General features: G+C 38.7%; 1 protein-coding gene across 1 annotated transcript in view; it reads left to right on the forward strand.

The window, feature by feature from the left end:
* LOC134347149 (uncharacterized) overlaps window positions 1-24,747 on the forward strand; it is a 35,586-nt gene that overhangs the window by 770 nt on the left and 10,069 nt on the right. The window contains exons 2-8 of the mRNA XM_063049340.1: window positions 2,618-2,839; window positions 7,415-7,491; window positions 10,465-10,547; window positions 16,511-16,628; window positions 17,069-17,205; window positions 20,512-20,663; window positions 24,215-24,332. Of these exons, the coding sequence (XP_062905410.1) occupies window positions 2,622-2,839; window positions 7,415-7,491; window positions 10,465-10,547; window positions 16,511-16,628; window positions 17,069-17,205; window positions 20,512-20,663; window positions 24,215-24,332 (903 nt within the window). The 5' untranslated portion in view covers window positions 2,618-2,621. The remainder of the gene's footprint in view (window positions 1-2,617; window positions 2,840-7,414; window positions 7,492-10,464; window positions 10,548-16,510; window positions 16,629-17,068; window positions 17,206-20,511; window positions 20,664-24,214; window positions 24,333-24,747) is intronic.

Raw genomic sequence — 24,747 nt, forward strand, 5'->3', positions numbered from 1 at the left:
ATAGCATCAGATATGCAGCATTCACAATTCAACATAAATTACAGTATGCAGTTTTTTTTCAAGAAAAGGCACAATTAGAACAAACTTAGACAAACTTCTACAGATGTGTTTTAAGGCCCTTGTTTGGATAAATCCTATCAAAAAATGGATATGGTCCAGTTCTCGTACAGGATACCCTTAAAGTTAACCTCCAGGTTGAGTCAGTAGTGAAGAAGGTGAATGCAATGTTGGCATTCATTTCTAGAGGAATAGAGTATAGGAGCAGGGATGTGATGTTGAGGCTCTATAAGGCGCTGGTGAGACCTCACTTGGAGTACTGTGGGCAGTTTTGGTCTCCTTATTTAAGAAAAGATGTACTGACGTTGGAGAGGGTACAGAGAAGATTCACTAGAATGATTCCGGGAATGAGAGGGTTAACATATGAGGAACATTTGTCCGCTCTTGGACTATATTCCTTGGCGTTTAGAAGAATGAGGGGAGACCTCATAGAAACATTTTGAATATTGAAAGGCATGGACAGAGTGGATGTGGCTAAGTTGTTTCCCATGATGGGGGAGTCTAGTATGAGAGGGCATGACTTAAGGATTGAAGGGCACCCATTCAGAACAGAAATGCAAAGAAATTTTTTTAGTCAGAGGGTGGTGAATCTATGGAACTTGTTGCCACAGGCAGCAGTGGAGGCCAAGTCATTGGGTGTATTTAAGGCAGAGATTGATAGGTATCTGAGTAGCCAGGGCATCAAAGGTTATGGTGAGAAGGCGGGGGAGTGGGACTAAATGGGAGAATGGATCAGCTCATGATAAAATGGCGGAGCAGACTTGATGGGCCGAATGGCCGACTTCTGCTCCTTTGTCTTATGGCCTTCATCATGGGTATGTCCTCACTATCGAGCACATCCGCCCAGAGTGCTGTCACAGGAAAGCAGCATCCATCATCAGGGAACTCACCACTCAAGTCATGCTCTCTTCTCGCTGCTACAATCAGGAATAAGATACAGAAGCCTCAGAGCCCACACCTCCAAGTTCAGGAACAGTTGTTACCCCTCAACCATCAGGCTCTTGAACCAGAAGGGATACCTTCACTTGCCCCATCGCTGTCTTCCCTCAACCTACGGGCTCACTTTTAAGGACACTTCATCTCATGTTCTCAATATTTATAGCTTATTTATTACTATTTATTATTTTTCATTTGTATTTGCACTGTTTGTCTGTCCTGTTGGGTATAATTTTTCTTCTCGTTGATTCTATTGTTTCTTGGACTTACTGTGTATGCCTGCAAGAAAATGAATCTCAGGGTTGTATAAATTGAAGAGAAGTAGCAGTTCCTGAACCTGATGGTGTGGGATTTCGGGCTGAGGGTGACTCAAGTGTGCACCTTCCTTACGACTGCATCTGTATGCTGTGTCTGGGATGGGTCATCTGATGTGTAAGCACCCAGTGATATAAAGCTGCGGATTTCTCCATGCTATTTTCCCTCTCTATAGACTGGTATGTGTTTACCGCCACACACACACACACACACACACACACACACACACACACACTTCCTGAAATCAACACAATCAGCTCTTTAGTTTTACTAACATTGAGCAAGATATTGATGTTGCAGCACCAGTCAACCAAACATCTTGTATTGCTCCTGTAAACTGACACATCACACCTCTAATTTTGATTAAGGCATTTGGCGTGCTTGTCTTTATCGCCACTCCATCCACATGTGTCAGGCAACTATGTATCTGTACCCCTTGACTTATTGATTTCCTCCAGCAGAGGAGTTTATTGCTCAAGGGGTACAGATACAGAGCTCCCTGCTACAGGCAGACGGAGTGGCAATAAAGGCAAGCATGCCAATTGTGTACAAGAGTTTGAATGCCTAGCTGCACCTCTACAGGTTGTTGCTGAATCATATTTGGAGCATTGTGTGCGGTTCTGGTTGCCCAGCTGTAGGTAGGAATCACTGAGCTGGAAAAGGTGCAGAAATTTCAAGGATATTACTGGGATTTGGTGGGGAGGGAGGCGTTCTTGAGTTATAAGAAGCTAAATAGTCTGGGAGTTATTTCCCTGGAGTGTAGGAAGCTGCAGGGTGACCTTATAGAGATTTATAAAATCATGATGGCTGCAAATAAGATGGATAAACACTGTCTTTTTCTCTAGGTGGGGGGAGCTTAAAATGAGAGGATATGGATTTAAGAGAGGAGAAAATTTTAGAAGACACGTGAAGAGCAATTTATTTTTCCCATGGTGAGGGTTGTCAGTCTGTGAATGAGTTGCCAGAGGAAGCTGCATAGGTGCGTGCAGTTACAATGCTTAAAAGGCATTTAGACGGGTACATGAATAGAGAAGATTTATAGGGATGGGGACCAAATGCAAGCAAATGAGATTAGTGCAGTTGTATTAGTGCAATTCTCAAAGTGCAATGCAGTATTCAATCAACAATTAAATTCACAGGAACAATTGGAAATGTCTTTTAATAAAATTGTTATCCTATCTCGTCACCTGCAGAAGACTATGTATGTTAAAAATATTAATGTTACTTTTTGTTGCTGCCACTGAATAGTAACCACATTGCATAGTTACTGTAATTACATAATCTGTCATAAATATTTTTGTTTTTCTAGGATAATGGCTCCAACACCTGGATCAAACAGATTTCGAGAAGTGGATGTCACTCCATGCCGTGGATACAAGAATCTCCATACTGGAATAAAAATACAATCTCAGCAGCTCTTTGCAAATAGAAGGAAGATCAATGGATCTCCTAATGAGAAAGGAAAAATCTCTCTTACTCCACGGCATCGATTGGTAACACCTTTAATTTCAAACACACTTGATCATCTGATGTAAGTACTAAGGTTTGAGATAGAAGAATGCTTCAATATCACTCTTCCAATGATATATTCATCTTCACTATGCTTAAACCAGTTAGTACTTCATGAAACTATTTCTGAATCGACTTAAGATTTCTACTTAACTAATGTTCTTTCCCACGAAATTTTGTGAAATATAATTTTGGAAGCCCAGACTCAACAAGCTTTTGGGAATTCCATTAAGCTGTCAGATCCTCAAATAAGATGGTTAGTCGGGTGGTACCTTCAGGACTCATGCCAAGGGGCAAGTCCTGTTTATCCAATTCAATAAAATTGTTTGACTGCAGCAGATTGACTGGAGGGTAATCCAGTTGATGCGTATGTAGACTTCCTAAAGGTTTTTGATAAGATGCCACATTACAAGCTTATCAGCAAAGTTGAAGCATGTGACATAAAAGGGACACAGATGGAATAGATGTGATGTTGGATGGGTAACACAAAAGAGGGTCGTAGTGAGTGTTTTTTTTTCTGGACTGGAAGAAGATGGACTGAAACATCCCCCAGAAGTTAGTGTGAGTACTGTCATTTTCTTTGGGGTGGAGGACTATATTAATGCAATTCATAATTTCTAAGTTAGCAGATGACACATTTTTCAGTATTGCGGCACAGTAATAATGGAGAGGAAGTAAACAGGGTGGTGGAATGGCCAGATGTATGGCAGTTAAAATTTAATGTTGGGAAATGTGAGGTGATGTATTTTGGCCAAAGAATTAGGAGAGGTAATCTAGAATAATAGATCCTATCCTAAATGTGTGCAGGAGCGGATGAACCTGAAGGTATCTATGCATGCGAGTATAAAAGCAGAGAAATTAAAACGTGCTTGATCATGTTTCAGCTGGAGAATTGTGTTCGATTGTGGTCCCTCCATTTTAGGAAGGAAGAATTATGAAAGTGATGGGAAGGGAGCAGAAAAGATTTTTAAGAATATTTCCTGGGACATTTACAAGTATAGAGCAAAGGCTGGGGCTGTTTACTTCAGGGAGGAGAAGGCTGATCTGATCTGAGATTTGCTAGTGGCAGGCAGTTTATTTAGTGGAGGACTCAAAGACTGGAGATCATGAGTACAGATAAATGGGAGAAGAATTAAAAATAACATGAGGGAGGGAAGAAATGTACTGAGTGGTGGTTTAAAACCTGGAACTGCGGCCTGTAGATATAATAGAAGCAAGGTTCATTCTAGCTTCAAAAAGAAACTGGATAAATTAATGGCAAAAAATTTGCAATGCCATGGAGAAAGGGCCAGGAAGTGGAACTAGAAAGTTCTGATAGATACAGTGTTCTGAAGAGCCCACTGTGTTGTAACCATTCAGTTATTCTATTGTTAATTTGGTTACTAATGTACAGATAACTTGCATTATCTGATTGTCAATTTAATTATTTTATTATAAAGGATTGTAATGGTTGCCTAGGTTATACTTCAGGAGCATGCTACTCATTAAAGTCATTAATTTAGTGATTTATTGTGGGTAACATATAATATTTTGTTTCCGCTTGTCAGCAATTCTATAGGGAGAAAAACATGCTTTATTTCTTGAATTCCACTTTTTAAGTGGGTGGCTGACATTGTGATTTTGCTTTCCTCATTTCTTCTGCTTTCCACCACAACTCATCTCTCCCCTCTAGCCAATCCTTCCTTCCAAATCCACTGTGTGCTGTGCTACTTTCATTTACCCTCATTGTTGGCTCTATGAGGCATTTTTCTTGCCAAGAAGTGATTTAATTTAATGGAAAAACTAACCTTGTAACATGCACAGAGTGCAAGTTCCAATATTCAAAATATTTCTTGAAGTTGGTTTGTGTGATTGGGAAAACTTGTCCGTTGTTACATTACCTCAAGGATCCTCAAGGACGAGGTTATGAAATACCTCGAGGTGCATGACAAGCCTATGAGAGAGAAATAATTTTAAAAGATTGGGTCCAATTGTGATGTCACTGAACTCACATTGAAGAATAACTAGTTAGGGTACATTTCTTTCATGGTCATTTCAAGAATTGTAGATAATTTAATCGAACTCAATATATAAGTTCTTAATATATACGGCCACAATTGTAGTCTGTGTCTTGGGTAATGATGAGTTTGAGTACAGAGAGGAAATTAAGAACCTGGTGGCATGGTGCGAAGACAATAACCTATCCCTCAACGTCAGCAAGATGAAGGAATTGGTTGTTGACTTCAGAAGGAGTAGTGGACCGCATGATCCAATTTACATCAGTGGTGAGCAAGTGGAACAGGTCAAAAGCTTTAAATTCCTCAGGGTCAATATCACAAATGACCTGACTTGGTTCAACCAAGCAGAGTCCACTGCCAAGAAGCCCCACCAGCGCCTTTACTTCCTGAGAAAACTAAAGAAGTTTGGCCTGTCCCCTAAAAACCTCACTAATTTTTAGAGATGCACCGTAGAAAGCATTCTTCTAGGGTGCATCACAACCTGGTATGGAAGTTGTCCTGTCCAAGACCAGAAGAAGCTGCAGAAGATCGTGAACACAGCCCAGCACATCACACAAACCAATCTTCCGTCCTTGGACTCACTTTACACCGCACGCTGTCGGAGCAGTGCTGCCAGGATAATCAAGGACACGACCCACCCAGTCAACACACTTTTCATCCCTCTTCCCTCCAGGAGATGGCTCAGGAGCTTGAAGACTCGTACAGCCAGATATGGGAACAGCTTCTTTCCGACTGTGATAAGACTGCTGAACGGATCCTGCCCCAGATCTGGGCCGTACCCTGCAAACATCCAGACCTGCCTCTCGGTTTTTTTGCCCTACCTTACTTTCCCTTTTCTATTTTCTACTTATGATTTATAATTAAAACTTTTAATACAGTATTTACTATCTATTTGTACTCCAGGGAGCACGAAGCACAGAATCAAATATCGCTGTGATGATTGTATGCTCAAGTATCGATTGTTTGGTGACAATAAAGTAAAGTAATTTTAATATGATGGTGGCAAAAGGTCACAAATGTAGTTCCACTGTTTAAGAAAGGAAGGAGGCAGCAAAAAGAAAATTACAGATCTATTAGTCTGACATTGGTAGTTGGAAAGTTATTGGAGTCGATCTTCAAGGACGAGGTTATGAAATACCTCGAGGTGCATGACAAACCAGCATGGTTTCATGAAAGGAAGATCCTGTCTCACCAACCTATTGGAATTTTTTGAGGTAATCTCAAATAAGATTGATAGGGGAGAGGCTGAGGATGTTGTGTATTTGGATTTTCAAAAGGCATTCGATAAGGTGCCGCATAAGAGGCTGCTTAATAAGATGAGAGCCCATGGAATTACAGGAAAGATATTGGAATGGGTGGAGCATTGGCTGATAGGCAGAAAGCAAAGGGTGGGAATAAAGGGATCCTATTCTGATTGGTTGCTGGTTACTAGTGGTGTTCCGCAAGGATCGGTGTTGGGGCTGCTTCTTTTTACAATGTACATCGATGATTTAGATTATGGATTAAATGGTTTTGTGGCTAAGTTTGCGGATGACAACAAGATAGGTGGAGGAGCAGGAAGTGTTGAAGAAACGGAAAAGTTGCAGAGAGACTTGGTCAGTTTAGGAGAGTGGGCAAAGAAATGGCAGATGATGTACAATGTTGCAAAATGTACGGTTGGACATTTTGGAAGAAGAAATAATCAGGCAGATTATTATTTAGATGGGGAGAAAATTCAAAAATCAGAAGTGCAAAGGGATTTGGGGGTCCTCGTGCAGGATACCCTAAAGGTTAACCACCAGGTTGGATCGGCAGTAAGGAAATCGAATGCTATGTTGGCATTCATTTCAAGAGGAATAGTGTATAAGATTAAGGAGGTGTTGATGAGGCTCTATGGGACACTGGTGAGACCTCATTTGGAATACTGTGTGCAGTTTTGGGCCCCCTATCTTAGAAGGGATGTTCTAATGTTGGAGAGAGTCAAGAGAAGATTTACGAGGATGATTCCTGGAATGCAGGAGCTAACATATGAGGAGCGTTTGTCGGCTCTTGGAGTGTATTCATTAGAGCATAGAAGAATGACAGGGGATCTCATAGAAACATTTCGAATGTTGAAAGGGTTGGACAGAGTAGATGTGGAAAGGCTGTTTCCCTTGGTGGGTGAGTCCGGACAAGAGGCCACAGAGGATACCCATTTAAAACAGAGATGAGGAGAAATTTTTTAGCCAGAGGGTCATGGATTTATGGAATTCGTTGCCACATACGGCTGTGGAGGACCGATCATTGAGGGTGTTTAAGGAGGAAATTGATAGGTATCTAATTAGTCAGGGTATCAAGGGACATGGGGAAAAACCCAGAAATTGGAACTAGATGGGAGAATAGTTTAGCTTGTGGGGTGGTGGAGCAGACTTGATGGGCCAAATGGCCTACTTCTGCTCCCTTGTCTTGTGAAAAATGGATCAGAGTCTCATTATGTCTTTCAAGAAGAAAGCGTATAAAGTGTTTAAGTACTTTTCAGAAAACAAAGATTTAAAATTAGAATAGGCATATTTCAGAGCACGAAGTGTAAATAAGTTTTTATGCATTGTGTTTTTAAAGAAAATATTTTTTGTATTGTACAGGTCCAGTATTGAAAAGAGCCACAAAAAATCAGAAAAACCAGTCAGCCCAAATCTTGCAATGCTTAGAATGACTCCAGGTGAGTTGGTAGTTTGACAAAAAAAGCTATTTTTAAATTGAATGCCATTAAAGTGGAAAGCTTGAATCCTCTGGCCTCAACCTCAAATGCTCATTCTGACCTTCCATGGGTCCAGCATTTGGTGCCTGATTACTTACAGGTTTGGCCTGCTTGAAGTTTACAGCTTAGGAGGTTTGGAAAATGGCATTTTGAGTATTGCTTTAATAAAGACACTAGAAGAGATAACAGATTATTGCAAAAAGCCATCTGGCTTACTGTTATACACGAGAAAAGGAAACCTATCCTCACCCTGAATAGTCTTTGTGCAATTCTGGACCTAACCCTATATTTGATTCTCAAATGGGCTCTGAAATGGCAGAGCAAGCTGCCTAGTTGTACTATTTGCTGTTAATCTCAAACAATAAAACTGGGCAGACTACCTGGCATGACTTGGGTACAATTTTGGGAGTGGCAAAGTTGTACCCACTTTGGTTGGATCTGCAAAGCTCTTCTCGCAAATATCTGGGAACAGGTAACAAAACTGGGAGAGCTGTCCCACAAGTTGGTCAGATGATACCATAACATAGCCTCCAGGTTACGATTCTGTGAATAGGAATATTTCAATTCCTGGGTAAATCCTGCCTCTCTGCCAGGAAGATCCACCAGAGATTACAGCATAGCAGTATTCCAAAGGAATGAGACGTATTATGGCTTCAGATCAAATATGGACAAGGAAACTTCTTCCTGGTAACCACCTTCCACCCTCCCTGAGCCAATGATTCCATGTTCCTGCATGTTGAATGACAGTTGAAACAAGCACTTAAAGTAGCAAAGATACAACATGTATTCCGGATGCAGGACTTCAATGTACATCTCAAAGAGTGACTTTGGAAGGCTGCCAGACTTTGCCTTCAACAATTATTGAATATACCCACTTGACCTTGACACTGCTTGTTCCCGCCCACCCAACACCATCTGTCTGGATTGCCACTCCACACTGAGTAGTGAAGTACATTGCCGATTTTTGTACCAGTCAATTGCACCTCAACCCTGTCAATAACGTCTCTATATATAATGCTATAACGACTGTTTTTAGCGCTGATTCGTTTAGTGCTCGAATTCCAGGTCTAACTCCAAGTGTTAAGCATGTTACCAGTGTAATACCAAGATTAGTCTTCAAAACATTTCAATCATTGACAGGTGGGCCCAGCATTTGAGTGCTCAAGAAACATCTGTAATTTTGTTCAGTGACAAAAGCCAAATAGGTGATCCATTTGGCTTCCTTTGATTTCACCAACTCAGAAACCAGTCTCCAACCAATTTAATGCACCCTATAAAATAGCACATTACCTGAGAGCTGGACATCACAGACTGAGGTACCAAACAACATCCCAAGACCTAAGTTATACAGCTAATGCACCTCTCATCAAGCTATTCCAATTTCAATACTGGCACAGACCTGACAATATAGAAAATTGACCACATTTGACCTGTTTTCACTCAGGACAAATCCAGTCCTGCTAATTACAACCCAATCATCAATTATTCATTGATAAAGTGATTGAAAGTGTCATTGATGGTACTATCAAGCAGCATTTACTTGCCAGTAAATTGCTCTCTGATGCTCTAGTTTGGTTTTGCTAAATATACGTAGCCCCTGACCTGACCACATCCTTGCTTCATACTTTTAATCTGACCTAAATTTCAGAGGTGAGGTGAAAGTGACTGCCCTTGACATACAGTATCAAAGAGTCCTGCTAAAATTGTAATCAACGGGCATCAAGGGGAAAGCACTCCAGTATTGAGAGTCATATCTTGCACAAAGCAAAATAACCCCAGGACATCACCGTAGGAATTTCGCTGGACACTGTATTAGGCCCAATGATCTTCAGCCACTTCACCTTCCTTCCAAGATCTAGTCAGAATTCAGGATGTTTGCTGATGACTGCTTAATATTCAATCCATTGCAAACTCTTCAGCATCTGAAGCAATCCATGTCTGAATGTAACAAATTATGACAGCATTCAGACATGAACGGATAAGCAGTAAGTTACTTTCTGCCACTTCCCTGAATGAGCATAGCTTCATCCTGACAATAGCCAGGATAAAGTGGTGTGTGTGATTGATGGCCTGTTAATGGATATGAGGTGTTGCTCCATATTCTGTCTGATGCATGAACTTTGATTTCTCTAACTTCCAGTAATTTCTCCCACCTCTCTCCTCTCTTTTTTTATTTCTCATTCTAGTTACCTTCTCACCCCTTCTCTTTTCACCTGCCCATCACCTTCCTCTGGTTCCCCTTCTTCCATGGTCCACTGTCCCCTCCTATTAGATTCTTTCTTCTTCTGCCCTTTACCTCTTCCACAATAGCTTCTTACCTCATCCCCTGCCCCCACACCCACCCACCTTCCACTTTACCTGGTCTCACCTTCTAGTTCCCCCTCCCCATCACCTTTTTTGTTTTAGCTTTCCAGTACTAATGAAGGGTCTCAGTCCAAAATATTGGCTATTTATTTTCCCTCCATAGGTACTGCCTGACTTGCTGAGTTCCTCCAGCATTTTTTGGGTTGCTTGAAATGTTTATCATGATTGATAAAACAAATATAATGGCATAAAACATCAGACATGCTCTATAAACTTCTCAAAAGTGATGTCTACTCATCTTTATTTGCACCTTAAATTGAAAAGCATCGGTTACTGTAAATTGGAAATTGGGACATCTGCCAATGTGCAAACCAATCACAGGCAGAACTCAACTGTTCATCTGCAGGAACGATAGCTAGCTTGAGTTCCAGTTGAGTTTTTGATGCTTATTCATTTAACAAGTAGTAAATCTTTGATTTAATTGTTTATCTAATTTTGCTTTCCTTTTGCATTGCTTTTCCTGCAATTAATATTGTTAAACTATCAAATTATCAAAAGCATGAGTAAGTGTTTCCACAACTGCAACCTGAAGTAAAGTTGAAGGCTTCTTAATTTTATTTAATGAACCAGGTCTTCAACAGAAACAAAAGCTCTTGCAGGAAAAGCATCTAAAGGCAAAATCGTCAGTGGACAAGATTCCTATAGGTGGTGGAGTAAGTATTTACTTCGTAATAAACACTGAATCCTATTTGCAAATGCCATCTGAATGTAATGGCAGCTTCCAAATGGAGATCTTTGAATGACATATACTCATAGTAGTTTGGAAAATAAGTAAGCCCTTCAAACCGGCATTGTCGTTTAATATAATGACCAATTTGATTCTAACCTCGGCTTTGTATTTCCATCTACTTGTAGATCTGAAGTGTCCTATTACTGAATAAAATAAATATGTATTTGTATTCACAGTATAAAAGGGATCCAAACCTTTAAATATAAATTTCAGATGTATGAATAAACAAGTCGATTGTTTATTTGCCTTTTGGATACTTGGCTAATTCATGGTCTTGAATTTGCTCTCAGGTATTAACTGTTCACTGATGCAATGTATTATCAGATAGTGCGGTGTAGTCTGCTTTGGACTGCAGAATCATGAACTCAAAAAATTACCCATGTGAAAAGCACATTAGTTAGCAATACTTCTATAAATCTGTACATTAAAAAAATAGCAGCCTTTGAACCACGTTGTAACTATTGGTCTTTTGTTTTGCTAGTTAATATTTTTCTCATTATTCACTTTGATTTGACCATTAAGCTGTTTGTAGACTAGCAGCTTCCAGGAGTTATTCCAAATCATTTTTTAATGACACTGTGTACAAGTTGCCTTGGTAGTATTTTTTAATGAACCTTTGTTTCTAAAACTACTTGACTATTCAAAATGCATATTCCATTTTTTTTGAAACCCTTTTACCAAGCTTACTTATCGAAAATGTTAAGTGTACATTCATTTAATGGTCAAGGCTTAAGACAGTGTGGAAAGAGAGACAGATTTAACTTTTCATACCTAAGATCCCTTGTCAGTTGTGGAAGGGGACTGGTTAACCTCAGGGGAAGCGAAAGGCCCTCAGATCAACCTGTTATGGCATGGAGAATATGTGGTGGGTTTGAATGTCGATAGTGAATGAGCCAGATGGGACTAGCAAAGTGTTCTTTCCTGTTGGCATTGCCTGTTTCTGACATTTTCACCCTGTTTTAGTGGGATGGACCTTGGGTGTTTGGGTAACAGAATTTTTTGAATAGAGTGTTGAAGAGTTGAGACATGTCATCACTGTCGATGTGTTGTTGTATCTCCTGCATCTCTGTCACCATCTATTCTTAGAGTACAGGTTTTTTTTGTTGGAGTTAACAAATTTCACGTCACATGCTGGTGATAATAAACCTGATTCTGATTCTGACCACCTCCTGTAGATGCCTATAAAACCCTTTTTTAAAAAAAAAACTGGCATAGGATGGAGCCTCCAATCCAAGAACACTATACATGTGTAGTTAATTGCCTCCTTGATCTCTTGGTCATTCACATCAAATCTGTCCTGGTTCTCAGTAGATAAACAGAATTTGTAGGTGCCAATTATGGTGAACTTCCGGGCAGCCCATAAACTGTGGACGCTTTGCATCACCTGGGTGTTGACATATTGTCTGAGGTTTCATATGGGAAGAGCTGGCTTTATGGAGTCCTTGAGTGCTCCAGGATTGAAGGTATATTAATGTTTCTGTTGGCACTGATGTTTTAGGTCCAGGTTGATGGGGGTAATAAAGCAGATTGTTCAAGTATATTATCTGAACAAGGGGCTGGAGAGGTATCTGCATCATAAGCATGTATGTATTAACATAACAAAGTCCATTGCTAGGACTCTGGTTGATTCATGATCTTTTTTGTGCATGTTCCTTTAACAAAAAAGGTTGTTCACTATGATAGGACTGTAGTTGGAACTTAAGTTATTGTTCTGGCAGGAGATAGTTCTGCCTGTGACTGGTCTGCACTTTGGCAGATGTCCCATTTACCAATTTGCAGCCTAATAAAATGCTGAATTTAATTTGTGAAGCATTGGAGGCCTAAATTGGCATCATGGTGTTGATGTTAGGATGTTATTAGAAAGTAGAATGAATTTCTTTTTTTTTAATTTTATTTTTATTTGGATAAGGAATTCACAATTATCACGTACTTTTTTCACACATATAACCTTTTCCATTTTTTTATATGTATAAAACTACAATTATTTATACATTCTTAAGTACACATTGAGATGATATAAAAGGAAAATAAACATTTAAATAGATAATTATGTACTGTGGTAAATCTAACCTATTAGGCTAAGTAATGAAATTAGTTGTTAAGAAAAATGGTAATAATAGTTTCCATACAACCCTTCTGGACCATTTCCACTGGTCCAAAATGTTGCATACAAGCCTATATACCAACCATTGTAGGTGTTTATATCCCAATTTGTTCGTGCTTGTTCCTGCCCGCAGACATAATTATCCAATCCCTATGTACTTATTTACTTAATTTTTTCTTTTTTTTAATCCCTTTCCCAAATCTTTCCCTTTACTTGTGTTAATTCTCTATTTTCCAAAAAAAAACAAACATTTAGACTAGGGGTGCTTACGTTAGCAATATTACTGTGTTGATGAGAAGAGCAATATAAATCATTAGGAGAGTCATCTAAAGTCTGCTCGCATTGGGGTTATATATTCAATCCATTTATTCCAGATTTGATAAAATGTTTCTTTTTGAGTTCTCAGGGAGTAAGTCAACTTTTCCATTTTAAATATTTCCAAGATAATTTCGTACCAATCTTCTAATGTAGGTGGTATTGGATTTAGCCATTTTCTAGTGATTGGTTTCTTACTTGCCGCTAGGAGGGCCTGCAGCAACTTTATATCTTCCTTCTGTTCAAGGAACAATACATGCCCCAAATAGAGCGTCTCAAAGTTCAGAGGTATCTGGGACCTAAGTACCTTAACTAATGTTCTATGAATACCTTCCCAAAATAGACTTAATTTAGGGCAATCCCAGAAAATATGAAAATGATTTGCCTCCTTGGAGCCGCACCTTCTCCAACACATCACATTTGTATCTTTATATTTTTCCTGATATGGGGTCTTGAAGTATCTTATAATGTTTTTCCAACAATGTTCTCTCCAAGTCAAAGAATTAGTCGAGGACCATTGAAAGCTGCAGATTTTCCCCCAAGCCTCCTCTGAAAGTACCAACCCCGCTTCTTTCTCCCACTTCTCTTTAATATACAGTGTATTTACATTTTTAGCATGGGAGAGTGCACTATATAGGCGAGAAACTGATTTACTAGGTATTGAACTGCAAGCCGAATTCAGAATCTTGAAAAATTCTAATTCTACTGTTGATAGGTCTGTATATCTACAACTCTGGTTAACATAGTTTCGTATTTGAAGGTACCTAAAAAAGTCATTATGTTCTAGGCCATGTTTGTCCTGCAGGATTTGGAAATTTTGTAATACTCTTTTATCTATAAATGAGAGGTAGGTTGTAAGACCTTTCTTTATCCATAGCTCAAATCTTTTATCTCCTCTGTTGGGAAGGAATTCGGTATCATATGCACACCATCTAAAGAGTTTTAACATGTTATTAATTCCACATGAATTAACCACCTTCTGCCATACTTTTAATGTAAGATTTATCCAAGCATTATTAAACTTTTCCAACTGGGCCATCAATCCTTTGTCAGCTATTGAGGCCTGAAGAGGAAAACTGTCAACTAATCCAAATTCTATTTCCTTCCATCTAGCCTTATATTCCCTATTACACCAATATAACAGAGGGGTTATCTGTGAGGCATAAAAATAATTTCTCAGGCAAGGAAGAACCATACCTCCTCCTTCCTTCCCTAACTGTAAGGTGTTATATCGAATTCTAGGTTTCCTTCCTTGCCAAATGAAGCGGGAAATCCATTTGTCCCATTCCCTGAATTGATTATCATCCACCTCCACTGGTAAAGTATGGAAAAGATATAATAACCAAGGAAGAATATTCATTTTTATAGTATTTATCCTTGAATTTAAACTTAAAAAGGGGATAAGATTCCATCTATGCATATCTGCTTTTATCTCTGAGATTAATGGCCCATAATTTACCTGTGACAGTGTTGAAAGATCCTTCGGCAGGGTTATTCCTAAATATTTTAATGATTTAGCTTCCCACTTAAGATCGTATGTATCCTGCAATTTTTTGGATGGTGTATAATTTAGGGACATAACCTGTGTTTTCTTTACATTTATTTTATAACCTGATATTTTCCCAAAGTCATCCAACAGTGTAAACAATCCTATAAATGATTTTTCTGGTTCACTCAGATAGACCAAAACATCATCTGCGAATAACGCCACTTTCTGTTCAATCCCTGCCACCTTGATACCTTTTACGATTTCGCTCTGTCTTATTAGTTGGGCAAGTGGTTCAATATATAGCGCAAAAAGGAGAGGAGAAATTGGGCATCCCTGTCTAGTGCCTCTCTCTAAAATGAAGGAGTCAGAGAGGTCCCCATTTATCTTAATTCGGGCTGTAGGGCTGTCATATAGAGTCTGAATTACTTTAATAAACCTTTCTTGAAAGCCGAATCTTCCTAACACTCTGTATAGGAATGCCCAACTAACCGAATCAAAAGCTTTCTCAGCGTCCAATCCTACTACCATTGTCTCTGTCTCGTTCTTATTAACCTGTTCTAATATGTGCAGAGTTCTCCTTATGTTGTCCTGTGTTTGTCTTTGTTGAATAAATCCAGTCTGGTCTAAATGGATTAGGCCAGGTAAAAGCTTTTCCAATCTGCGCGCTAATATAGATGTAAATAGTTTGTAATCTAAATTAAGAACACTAATTGGCCGATAATTGCCACATTCTAGTTTATCTTTACCCTCTTTAGGAATAACTGAAATAATCGCTTCTCTCCAGGAAGGTGGAGTTTCTCCTCTCTGCAAGATCCAATTAAAGGTGTTAAGTAGTAATGGGGCTAACTGTGTCTTCAGGGACTTGTACCACTCTGAGGTAAACCCATCAGAACCCGGGGACTTTCCAGCCTTTAACCTAGAGATGGCCACGTTCAGTTCTTTGACAGTTACTGGTTCTAATAAACTTTCATTTTGTAAATCTGTAAGTTTAGGTAGATCTAAAAAATTCAATACACTGTCTATATAGGGCTCATTGGGGGCCTGGGGTTGGGAGTACAGCTCTCGATAATATGTTTCAAAACTCTCTTGAATTTTCCCTATTGTACTCTCCACAAGCTTTGTCTTTGGATTCTTTATTTTATGAATTGTATTGTCTGCTTGTTGTTTTCGTAATTTATATGCTAATAATCTAGCTGATTTACCTCTTACTTCATAATTCTTTTGTCTCAGGTAAAGAAAATTTCTTTGAGTTTCCAATGTATAAATATCATCAATTTCACTTTGCAATTTCCTAATTTCCTGTTTTCGATTTGAATTACTTTTGTTGCTATCTACAACTTGAAGTTGTTTTAATTTTCCTTGAAGGTCTGCTAATTTTTGTGCATTGATTTTTTTCATGTGAGTAGTAATGGAAATAATTTTCCCTCTCAGTACAGCTTTCAATGTATCCCATAAAATCACTGGTGATGTTTCTCCCATGTCATTAAGGTCTAGATATTCTTTGATTTCTCCCCTTAATCTCTCCATTACTTTCGGGTTATTGAGTATATGTGAGTTTAGCCTCCATAGTGTTTTCCTCATTTTCCTTTCCAGGATTAGAGACATAGAGACTGGGCTATGATCCGACAGATCAATTGTTGCAATATTACAGTTTTTTATCCTGAGTCTATCTGTATTAAAGATAAAGAAATAGTCTATCCTTGAATAGGCTGAATGAGGGAAAGAGTAATATGTATAATCTTTAGTAGTAGGGTGTAATTCCCTCCAGAAAGTAGAATGAATTTCAATCAGTTCTTACCCTGCTGTGCTTTAATCTGAAATGAAGAAATGAAAAAGTATATTCACTCCTAAGCAGAGATGCTCATCGTGTTGAATACTGACAAAATAGTCAAAAACAATTGAAAAATTGTCATAATAAACTTCATGAAAATTCTTATTCCTATCCATGGCATTTAGTAAGTTTTTTTTGTAATTCCAGATTAGTTTATGGCCAGAAATGGACAATATGAGACTTACTAAAGGAGAAGTAATCGGTCTTGCAATAACATCCTTCCTGCTGAGTACTGCTGTCTTCATCATGTTTGAATACCTGCATGGTATGTTTAGGGTTTGTTATTTTATATATCCATAGTTTCTCTCATTTTACCTATATAGGAGGTTTTGATAAACATCTTCCCTGAAAACTACTATCCCATCTCTTCTCTCAGGGTTGATGGACATGCACATTAGATTCAATGTTTTACGTTCACTTCAACATCACTTTTTCTCTCCATTTTGTCAGATTAAATTATATTATAAGTACCTATTCAATTTCCAAAACCTCATTATATGTAATTTCTGAAAAGAACTCAAGGGTTCATAGGCATTTATATAATTTTGTTTATTTGCATTTTCTTTGATCTTATTTTAATCTCTGATCCTCAGAGGATCTAACTTCCCTATAATTCTTTCTACTTTCAGCAATCTTGTAAATTACTTTCGATGGAATAAATTGTCGTCATGATGGCAGTGCTAATGAGTGAATTTCTGTTTTCAGGCCCATTACTTTTGAATTTAAATTTGTATAGTGGGAGAGTGAGAACATTTCACAGGAATCATCCTGTTTCAAGCACCTCTGAACTAGTCCTCAACCAATCACTAGTAAGGTGGCACAAAGATTTCTGGAAGTTATTGGTGAGTAATGAAAGGAATGGATCTCATCAGAGTCATTTTGGGGGAGTTTTCTCCCAAAGCGCTTCCTTTACCAACAGCTCTAGCTTCATTTATAAAGTGCAAGTAGACAATTCATTATCTAATGTCATTGATTATGTAAGGCTTCTGTATTAACCAGTAAATGGTATATCCCTCTTGGCTCTGCATCAGTTATTTTTTATTAAGCTTGATGCCAGGTACATGCTGAGATATTAAACAAAGGGCCTGTACACTCTTTCAAATCAACATAGAAGTTCTAATAGAATATTTGTTTTTTTTAATATAGAAAATAGGACCAGAGTAGGCCTTTCAACCCTCAAAGCCTGCTTCACCATTAAATATGATTATGGCAGATTATCCAAATTCAGTAATTTTCTGTACGTCCTTTCATCCTCTAGTCCTAAGAACAATATTTAACTCCTTGATTATATTTAATTATTTGGCTTTAACTGCTTTTTGTTATTCCAATTCTATTATTCTAATTCTGTTATTCTAGAATTCTAATAGATCAACAGTCTCTGCAGAGAGTACATTTCTCCTCTTCTCAATCTTAGATGGCTTACCCTTATCAATAGACTACAGGATGTGCCTATCACTGGCAAGACCGGCATTTATGGACCATTCCTAACTGCTCTTGTAAAGTCAATATCTTAAGTGTTGCTGTACAACTTTTTGAACTATAGGCAGCTGGCAAAATTATATATTTTACAGAATGCTAGGGATCAAACAAGGGCAGTGCACTATTTAAAATTGAATAAGATTCAAGTAGCTTTTTTTCTTTTTCAGTTGTCAGTAAATGATTATTACATCCAGTCAATCAGGCAGAGTCTGATTACAGTATCTGTGTTCTCCTTTGAAGACAAAACCAGTATTTGTCTAACTGGTCTGGTCATTTTTGTTCTCCATTATATATTCTCCTGTCCCTTACTGTAAGGGGTCTACATTTGAATAGATTTTTTCTCTTTACAACTGGGTCTATAGCACTTTTTAAATTAGTTTTATGTTCTCTGCAGGCTTGCTTTCATACTCTGCTTTCACCTTCTTAATCAACTACTTTGAGTTTTTTGAGTACTTTGGCATTTTTGGGCCAATTTGTATATTTCCTACTTGGATTTAATAATATTCTTTCTTTCACCTATTACCCACAGTTGAACCACATTCCTGTTGTTATCTTCTTAGTCATAGTCATACTTTATTGATCCTGGGGGAAATTGGTTTTTGTTACAGTTGCACCATAAATAATTAAATAGTAATAAAACCATAAATAGTTAAATAGTAATATGTAAATTATGCCAGGAAATAAGTCCAGGACCAGCCTATTGGCTGAGGGTGTCTGACCCTCCAAGGGAGGAGTTGTAAAGTTTGATGGCCACAGGCAGGAATGACTTCCTGTGACGCTCTGTGTTGTATCTCGGTGGAATGAGTCTCTGGCTGAATGTACTCCTGTGCCCAACCAGTCCATTATGTAGTGGATGGGAGACATTTTCCAAGATGGCATGCAACTTGGACAGCATCCTCTTTTCAGACGCCACCGTCAGAGAGTCCAGTTCCATCCCCACAACATCACTGGCCTTACGAATGAGTTTGTTGATTCTGTTGGTGTCTGCTACCCTCAGCCTGCTGCCCCAGCACACAACAGCAAACCTGATCGCACTGGCCACCACAGACTTGGAGAACATCCTCAGCATTGTCCGGCAGATGTTAAAGGACCTCAGTCTCCTCAGGAAATAGAGACGGCTCTGACCCTTCTTGTAGACAGCCTCAGTGTTCTTTGACCAGTCCAGTTTATTGTCAATTCGTATCCCCAGGTATTTGTAATCCTCCACCATGTCCACACTGACCCCCTGGATGGAAACAGGGGTCACCGGTACCTTAGCTCTCCTCATTCTACCACCAGCTCCTTAGTCTTTTGCACATTAAGCTGCAGGTAATTCTGCTCACACCATGTGACAAAGTTTCCTACCGTAGCCCCCTACCCCCTGCCCAGGAAGGAATGATCACTGGTTGTTTTTTTTAATCTGTGCTTTTCTTAGATGCTTGTCATTGCTAACTGTTAATCCCCATAAATAATGGTCCACAATCTATTTTAAACAACTATCACCTATCCATGACAATTTCCTTTATTTGGCTTGAAGATCTGAGTTTCAGAATCAATGATGTCAATGTACATCTTCATTAAATGGCCTCCCCAAAGGCCACACATGATATGATTGCTTATCAATCATTTCATTGCACAATGCACAATCTTGGGTGGTCCACACTGTTGTTGATTCTTCAATATATTTATCCAGAAAACCATCCTGTGTTCACTTCAGGAATTCCTCCAGCAAGCATCATTACTAATGGTTAGCTGTATCCATGTGTAGATTAAAGTATTTGTAAAGTACTGTTAATTTTTATTGCATGTATGTCTAATTTCTTGTTTAATATCCCCAATATCACCCCCTACTGTTTTCAACTCCATCAGAACAAGTAACAAGGTCTCAGGAACTTGCATCTCTCCACTTAAACCATTCATCGAGCCATGCATTAATCCAATTTATCCTTTTACTTGTACTCTGACTGGCAAATGATACAGGAAATATCATTTAGGTTCTTGTGTTTAATTTGCTTACCCTACATTCAGTTCAAAGATCTCATCCCTTGCCATTGGTGGTGATATGTATCATGACACCTTTACTCACCTTTACTTCTTGACTACCATAATATGGTTAACCAGTAACTGTAGTTGGACCAGGATAGAGGTAGTGTCCCTGAATACCAACAGAATGCAGAAGCTTCAGCCATAATTTGCCTTTTAGTTACTTTAAATTACAACCTACTAAGGTCCTATTTCACTCTTCCACTTCTCCACATATATCGAAGTACCATTATAAATATACAGCCCTCTATTCCAGATATGAACAGTCTCTCTGTTCCTGCACATTTAAACTTTGGGTCACCTGAGCCCACTCTGAGAAATGTATTCGGAGGATAAATGGCGAGAAGAAAAGTCTAGGTAGGCTAGGAATTCTAAAGTCAGAAGAAAGGGTCTACTCACTCCATGTAAGAATGTGATTCCTGTACAAAGATGCATAAGCTTTTGATTTGGAATATTTCTATTTCTGTCTTTTATTTTAAAAAATCTGTTTTTTTACTATCCAAAAGAATAATAACACATTTCTATTCTTGTCACCTTGTGCATTAATTTGTAATTTGGATCTCAACTGTATCATGTTTAGAGGTTGTAAATAGCTGAAGCCCAGGCATCTGATATCCTGTCTTGCTTTATGACTTGTTAAACTACAGGATAAGATTCAATGGCAATTTGAAGCACCTTTTCATGTGACCTTCATTCTGTATGTAATGCTGTACGTTGCTGGGATAATGATACTGCTTTACTACCTCATAGATAACATGATTCAGAAAAGCAGACTTACTCCAAAGAGAACAAAAATCTGGTAAGCTTCTCATTGCTAACAATCTTCCTTCTTCAAGCCAAGTGTCTAAGCTATAGAACCAAAACAGGTAGGGGCAGTTGATTTGGCTTACTATGCTTGTAATGTGTGTGCTTCAGCAACCTATCACACTGTGTCACTTTTCTTAAGCTTTTAAACTGATGACCAGGCAATAGCAGCGCATAGGGAATTTTTTTTTCAAGTAGTTTTCTGAATAGCAACGTGTCAGAGGTTTGCAGCTTGTGCAAGTTAACTGGAGGAGGGAAATGAGTGTATTGTAGACAAATTTGCAGATGACATTAAAAATGGGTGGAAAGGCAACTTGTGAGGAGGATACAAGTTTACAGAAAGATATTGATTGACTGGATGAGGGAGGCAAAATATTGAAAAGAGTATAATGTGGCAATGTGTGAAGTCCTTCATTTTGGAAGGAGAAATAAAAATGAGGTGTTATTTAAATGGAGTAAAACTGTAGAAAACTGCAACAGTGTTTTGGAACTCCTAGAGCATAGAAAGCTTACACACATGTAGCCAGTAATAGAGAAGGCTAATCGAATGTTGATCTTACTTCAAGGGGGATTGGAATATAAAAGCAGGGAAGTCTTGCTGCAACAACCTGGTACCAAATCTGAGTTGTACAACTAAATAAATATTAAAAGCAGCAGAAACCAAGGATAAAGTTGATAGTGTGAAAATGACTATCTATTGATTAGGGCTAATGTCTGCCTTAACCCCTGAACTCAGCATTTTGAGATTTTAATCTGGATAGTTCATCCTGAAAAAATTAGTAACAATGGTTGCAGGAGGAATTTCTGGAGTTATACAAGATGGATTTTTGGACCTGTATTTGACTAGAGTGGGCTATCCTAGTTTGGATATTGTGCAAAAGGCATCCATTAGTCTTGCGAGACCATGGATCTGCGCCTGGAAAGTCTTCACTCTCCAGGGCACAGGCCTGGGAAAGATTGTATGGAAGACTGGCAAGTCTCCCCTCTCCATGACACCGATGTTGTCCAAGGGAAGGGCATTAGGACCCATACAGCTTGGCACCAGTGTCGTCGCAGAGCACTGTGTGATTAAGTGCCTTGCTCAAGGACACAACATGCTGCCTCGGCTGGAGCTCGAACTCACGACCTTCAGATCGCTAGTCGAACGCCTTAACCACTTGGCCACGTGCCCACACGTGGATATTGTCAATGAGAAGGGATTAATTAGCAACATTAATTACCACGTCTAGAATGTGGTGAAGAATATTAGTCCTCTGTTTCAGAAATGTTGCTATTTAATTGAAGGTGGTTCAGGAAATCTTCACAGCTTGTTCCTACTTCTGGTTTTGTGACTCTAGACATAATAGTGAAGTTAGCCTTGCGGCAATTAAAAATGAACAATAAAAGATGGCAATACCAGCAATGTCCACATCCTAAGAATGAATGAGAAAATATATATTGTTGAAACAATTAAAATGTAATCAAATCTTCAAGTATGATCTATTGAAGCCAATTAGATGTTTTTCAGTAACATCAGTTCTTGTAATTCCACATGGTGTGGAAAAGGTCTATTCCTCCTTCTACATCTGACATACTTTAATTGAAATATGCTTTAAAGATTTATGCTAATTATCATACTCCAATGTTAATCCAATTCTGTATATCAGTACAGTTGTTTAACAATTAAATCTGGGGTTTTTGGATTGCTCAATTGCCTTGATTAAATAAAACATCACAGATCTGTAATTTTTTTTCATGAAACATCTTGAAACTTCCACTGACAAGATTTAGTTGTACAATATTCTTGTGGATCATTTATACTGTCACTAGATGTCACCAAACACTTAACACAGGAAATATCTGTCAAGGAAAACCTTGGATTTATCTTGTGTTCTACAATATCAGTATCCAATGGCACCTTGGAGCCAATGATTGATTTTTTTTCAAAATGTGTGTTGTGATAAAGCATAGATGTACAGTTCAAATGAACACCTGGAGGCAGGAACTTGTGTATGTATAAAATATTATTCCTTATAAAAATACACAAATATAAAATATGTAAGGAACCTGGATATATAAAATATCCACTAGTATGCAAATTTGGGAATGCCGTGTGCAGGGGCTGTGTTAGATCTTCATCTTAGTCAATAGATAAACAACAGAATTGGCAGATGCTAGAAATCCAAGCCACACAAAATGCTGGAGGAACTCAGCAGGCCAGGCGGCATCTGTGGGGGGGGAGGGAGTGGTTGACATTTTGGGCCAGACCCTTCAGCAGGACTGGAGGGAAAAAAAGATGAGTAGATTTAAAAGCTGGAGGGAGGAGAGAGAGAGAAACAAAGGTGTTAGATGAAAGTGACATTGGGAGACCATTTCACTGAGCACCTACACTCTCAGTCAGAAGAAGCAGGATCTCCCAGTGGCCACCCAATTTAATTTCACTTCCCATTCCCATTCTGATATGTCAATCCATGACCACCTCTACTGTCACGATGAGGCCACACTCAGGTTGGAGGAACAACACCTTGCATTGCATCTGGGTAGCTTCCAATCTGATGGCATGATCCTTGATTTCTCAAACTTCCAGTAATGGGGACCCCACCCCCCGCTCTCTCCTTAACCAGTCCCCATCTCTCCCTCTCTCCGCCCCCCCCCCCCGTCTGCCCGTCGCTTCCCTCTGGTGCTCCTCCCCCTTCTTTCTTCCATGACCTTCTATCCTCACCTATCAGACTCTCCCTTCTCTAGCCCTGTATCTCTTTTACCAATCAACTTCCCAGATGTTTACTTCATCCCTCTCCCTCCTGGTTTCACCTATCACCTTGTTTATCCGTCCCCTCCCCTACCTTTTAAACCTACTCTTTTTTTCTCTCCAGTCCTGTTAAAGGGTCTTGGCCCAAAACATCGACCATACTTTCTTCCATAGATGCTGCCTGGCCTGCTGAGTTCCTCCAGTATTTTGTGTGTGTTCCTTAGTTAATAGATAAACCATTTTCAGTGCACATGACAATTTTCAGTGTCAATGTTTTTGTTTAATCCTCTGATTTTTTTTTTTTTAAAAACATTTCTGATTTGATTGCTTAACAAAAATTTGGTACCAAGTATGGCATAGCAGCACCAAACTGAAGAGTTTACCAGCTGAAGAATGCACAACTTGAACACTTTATGGATTCAAACAAGCTTAAAGAAGTTGCAGGATAATTGTTATATGATCCAGTTTGAAGGTTGAATTCATCAACAATATGTTAAGAATGCTTTTTGTTAGAAAAATGGTGACTGTTATTACTATTCCATGATCACCTGGTAACTTTCGTTCTCCTTTTAATGGCAGATCAGGCAATACCTATGGAGAAAAGAAAAGTTAGCATTCCAGATCAATGACTATTTCAGTTGCAAGGTCATTGACCTGAGATGCAAACTGTTTTCCTTTATAGATGCTGCCTGGCCTACTGATAGTTTACAGCACATTCAGCTGTTTCATATTTTCTAATATGCAATGTTTTGTCTTGGTGTTTTTTTTTAATTGAGTCAATGAAATCATTATTGGTGACTTTTCATACTCTTGTATAGGTTGGCTCTGCTGGTAGTTGCTGCTTCATGGACTTTGCTCATGTTGAAGCTGCTAATTGCTGCTCAAAATCTTGAACATGCAATTGAAGGAACAGTGTACCGATTAATAGAAGAACTGGTAAGGGACATAATTTATCATTTTATAGACTTTAACATAACTATAACATAAAAATAAGTAGTTGGTGAATAAGCTCTTCTCGTCTGCCATCCAGATACAGGTATTGATTATAATTGGCATTTCAGTGACAAACTCTGCCATCTTTGCACAGTTAGTCATCGAAACATCGGTTATAATCAATTCCTGTACCCAGCTGGCAGTCCGAGAAGAGTTTATTCGTCACATACGCTGGGAAAGCACTAGATTCTTTTTCATAAGTGGTTGGTATTTATATTTTTTTATGATAAATGTAGGAGCATAATAAAATCCAGAGCAAGATAATCCCCTTAAATGGACTTTGTGTTGTTCTTCTCCACATCTCATGGTGCATCAGGTGGTAACCTTGCCGTTTCCTTGGCATTCATCTACTTTTTTG

The sequence above is a fragment of the Mobula hypostoma genome, chromosome 5 (assembly GCF_963921235.1).
Source record: "Mobula hypostoma chromosome 5, sMobHyp1.1, whole genome shotgun sequence".
In the NCBI taxonomy this organism is placed as follows: Eukaryota; Metazoa; Chordata; class Chondrichthyes; order Myliobatiformes; family Myliobatidae; genus Mobula; species Mobula hypostoma.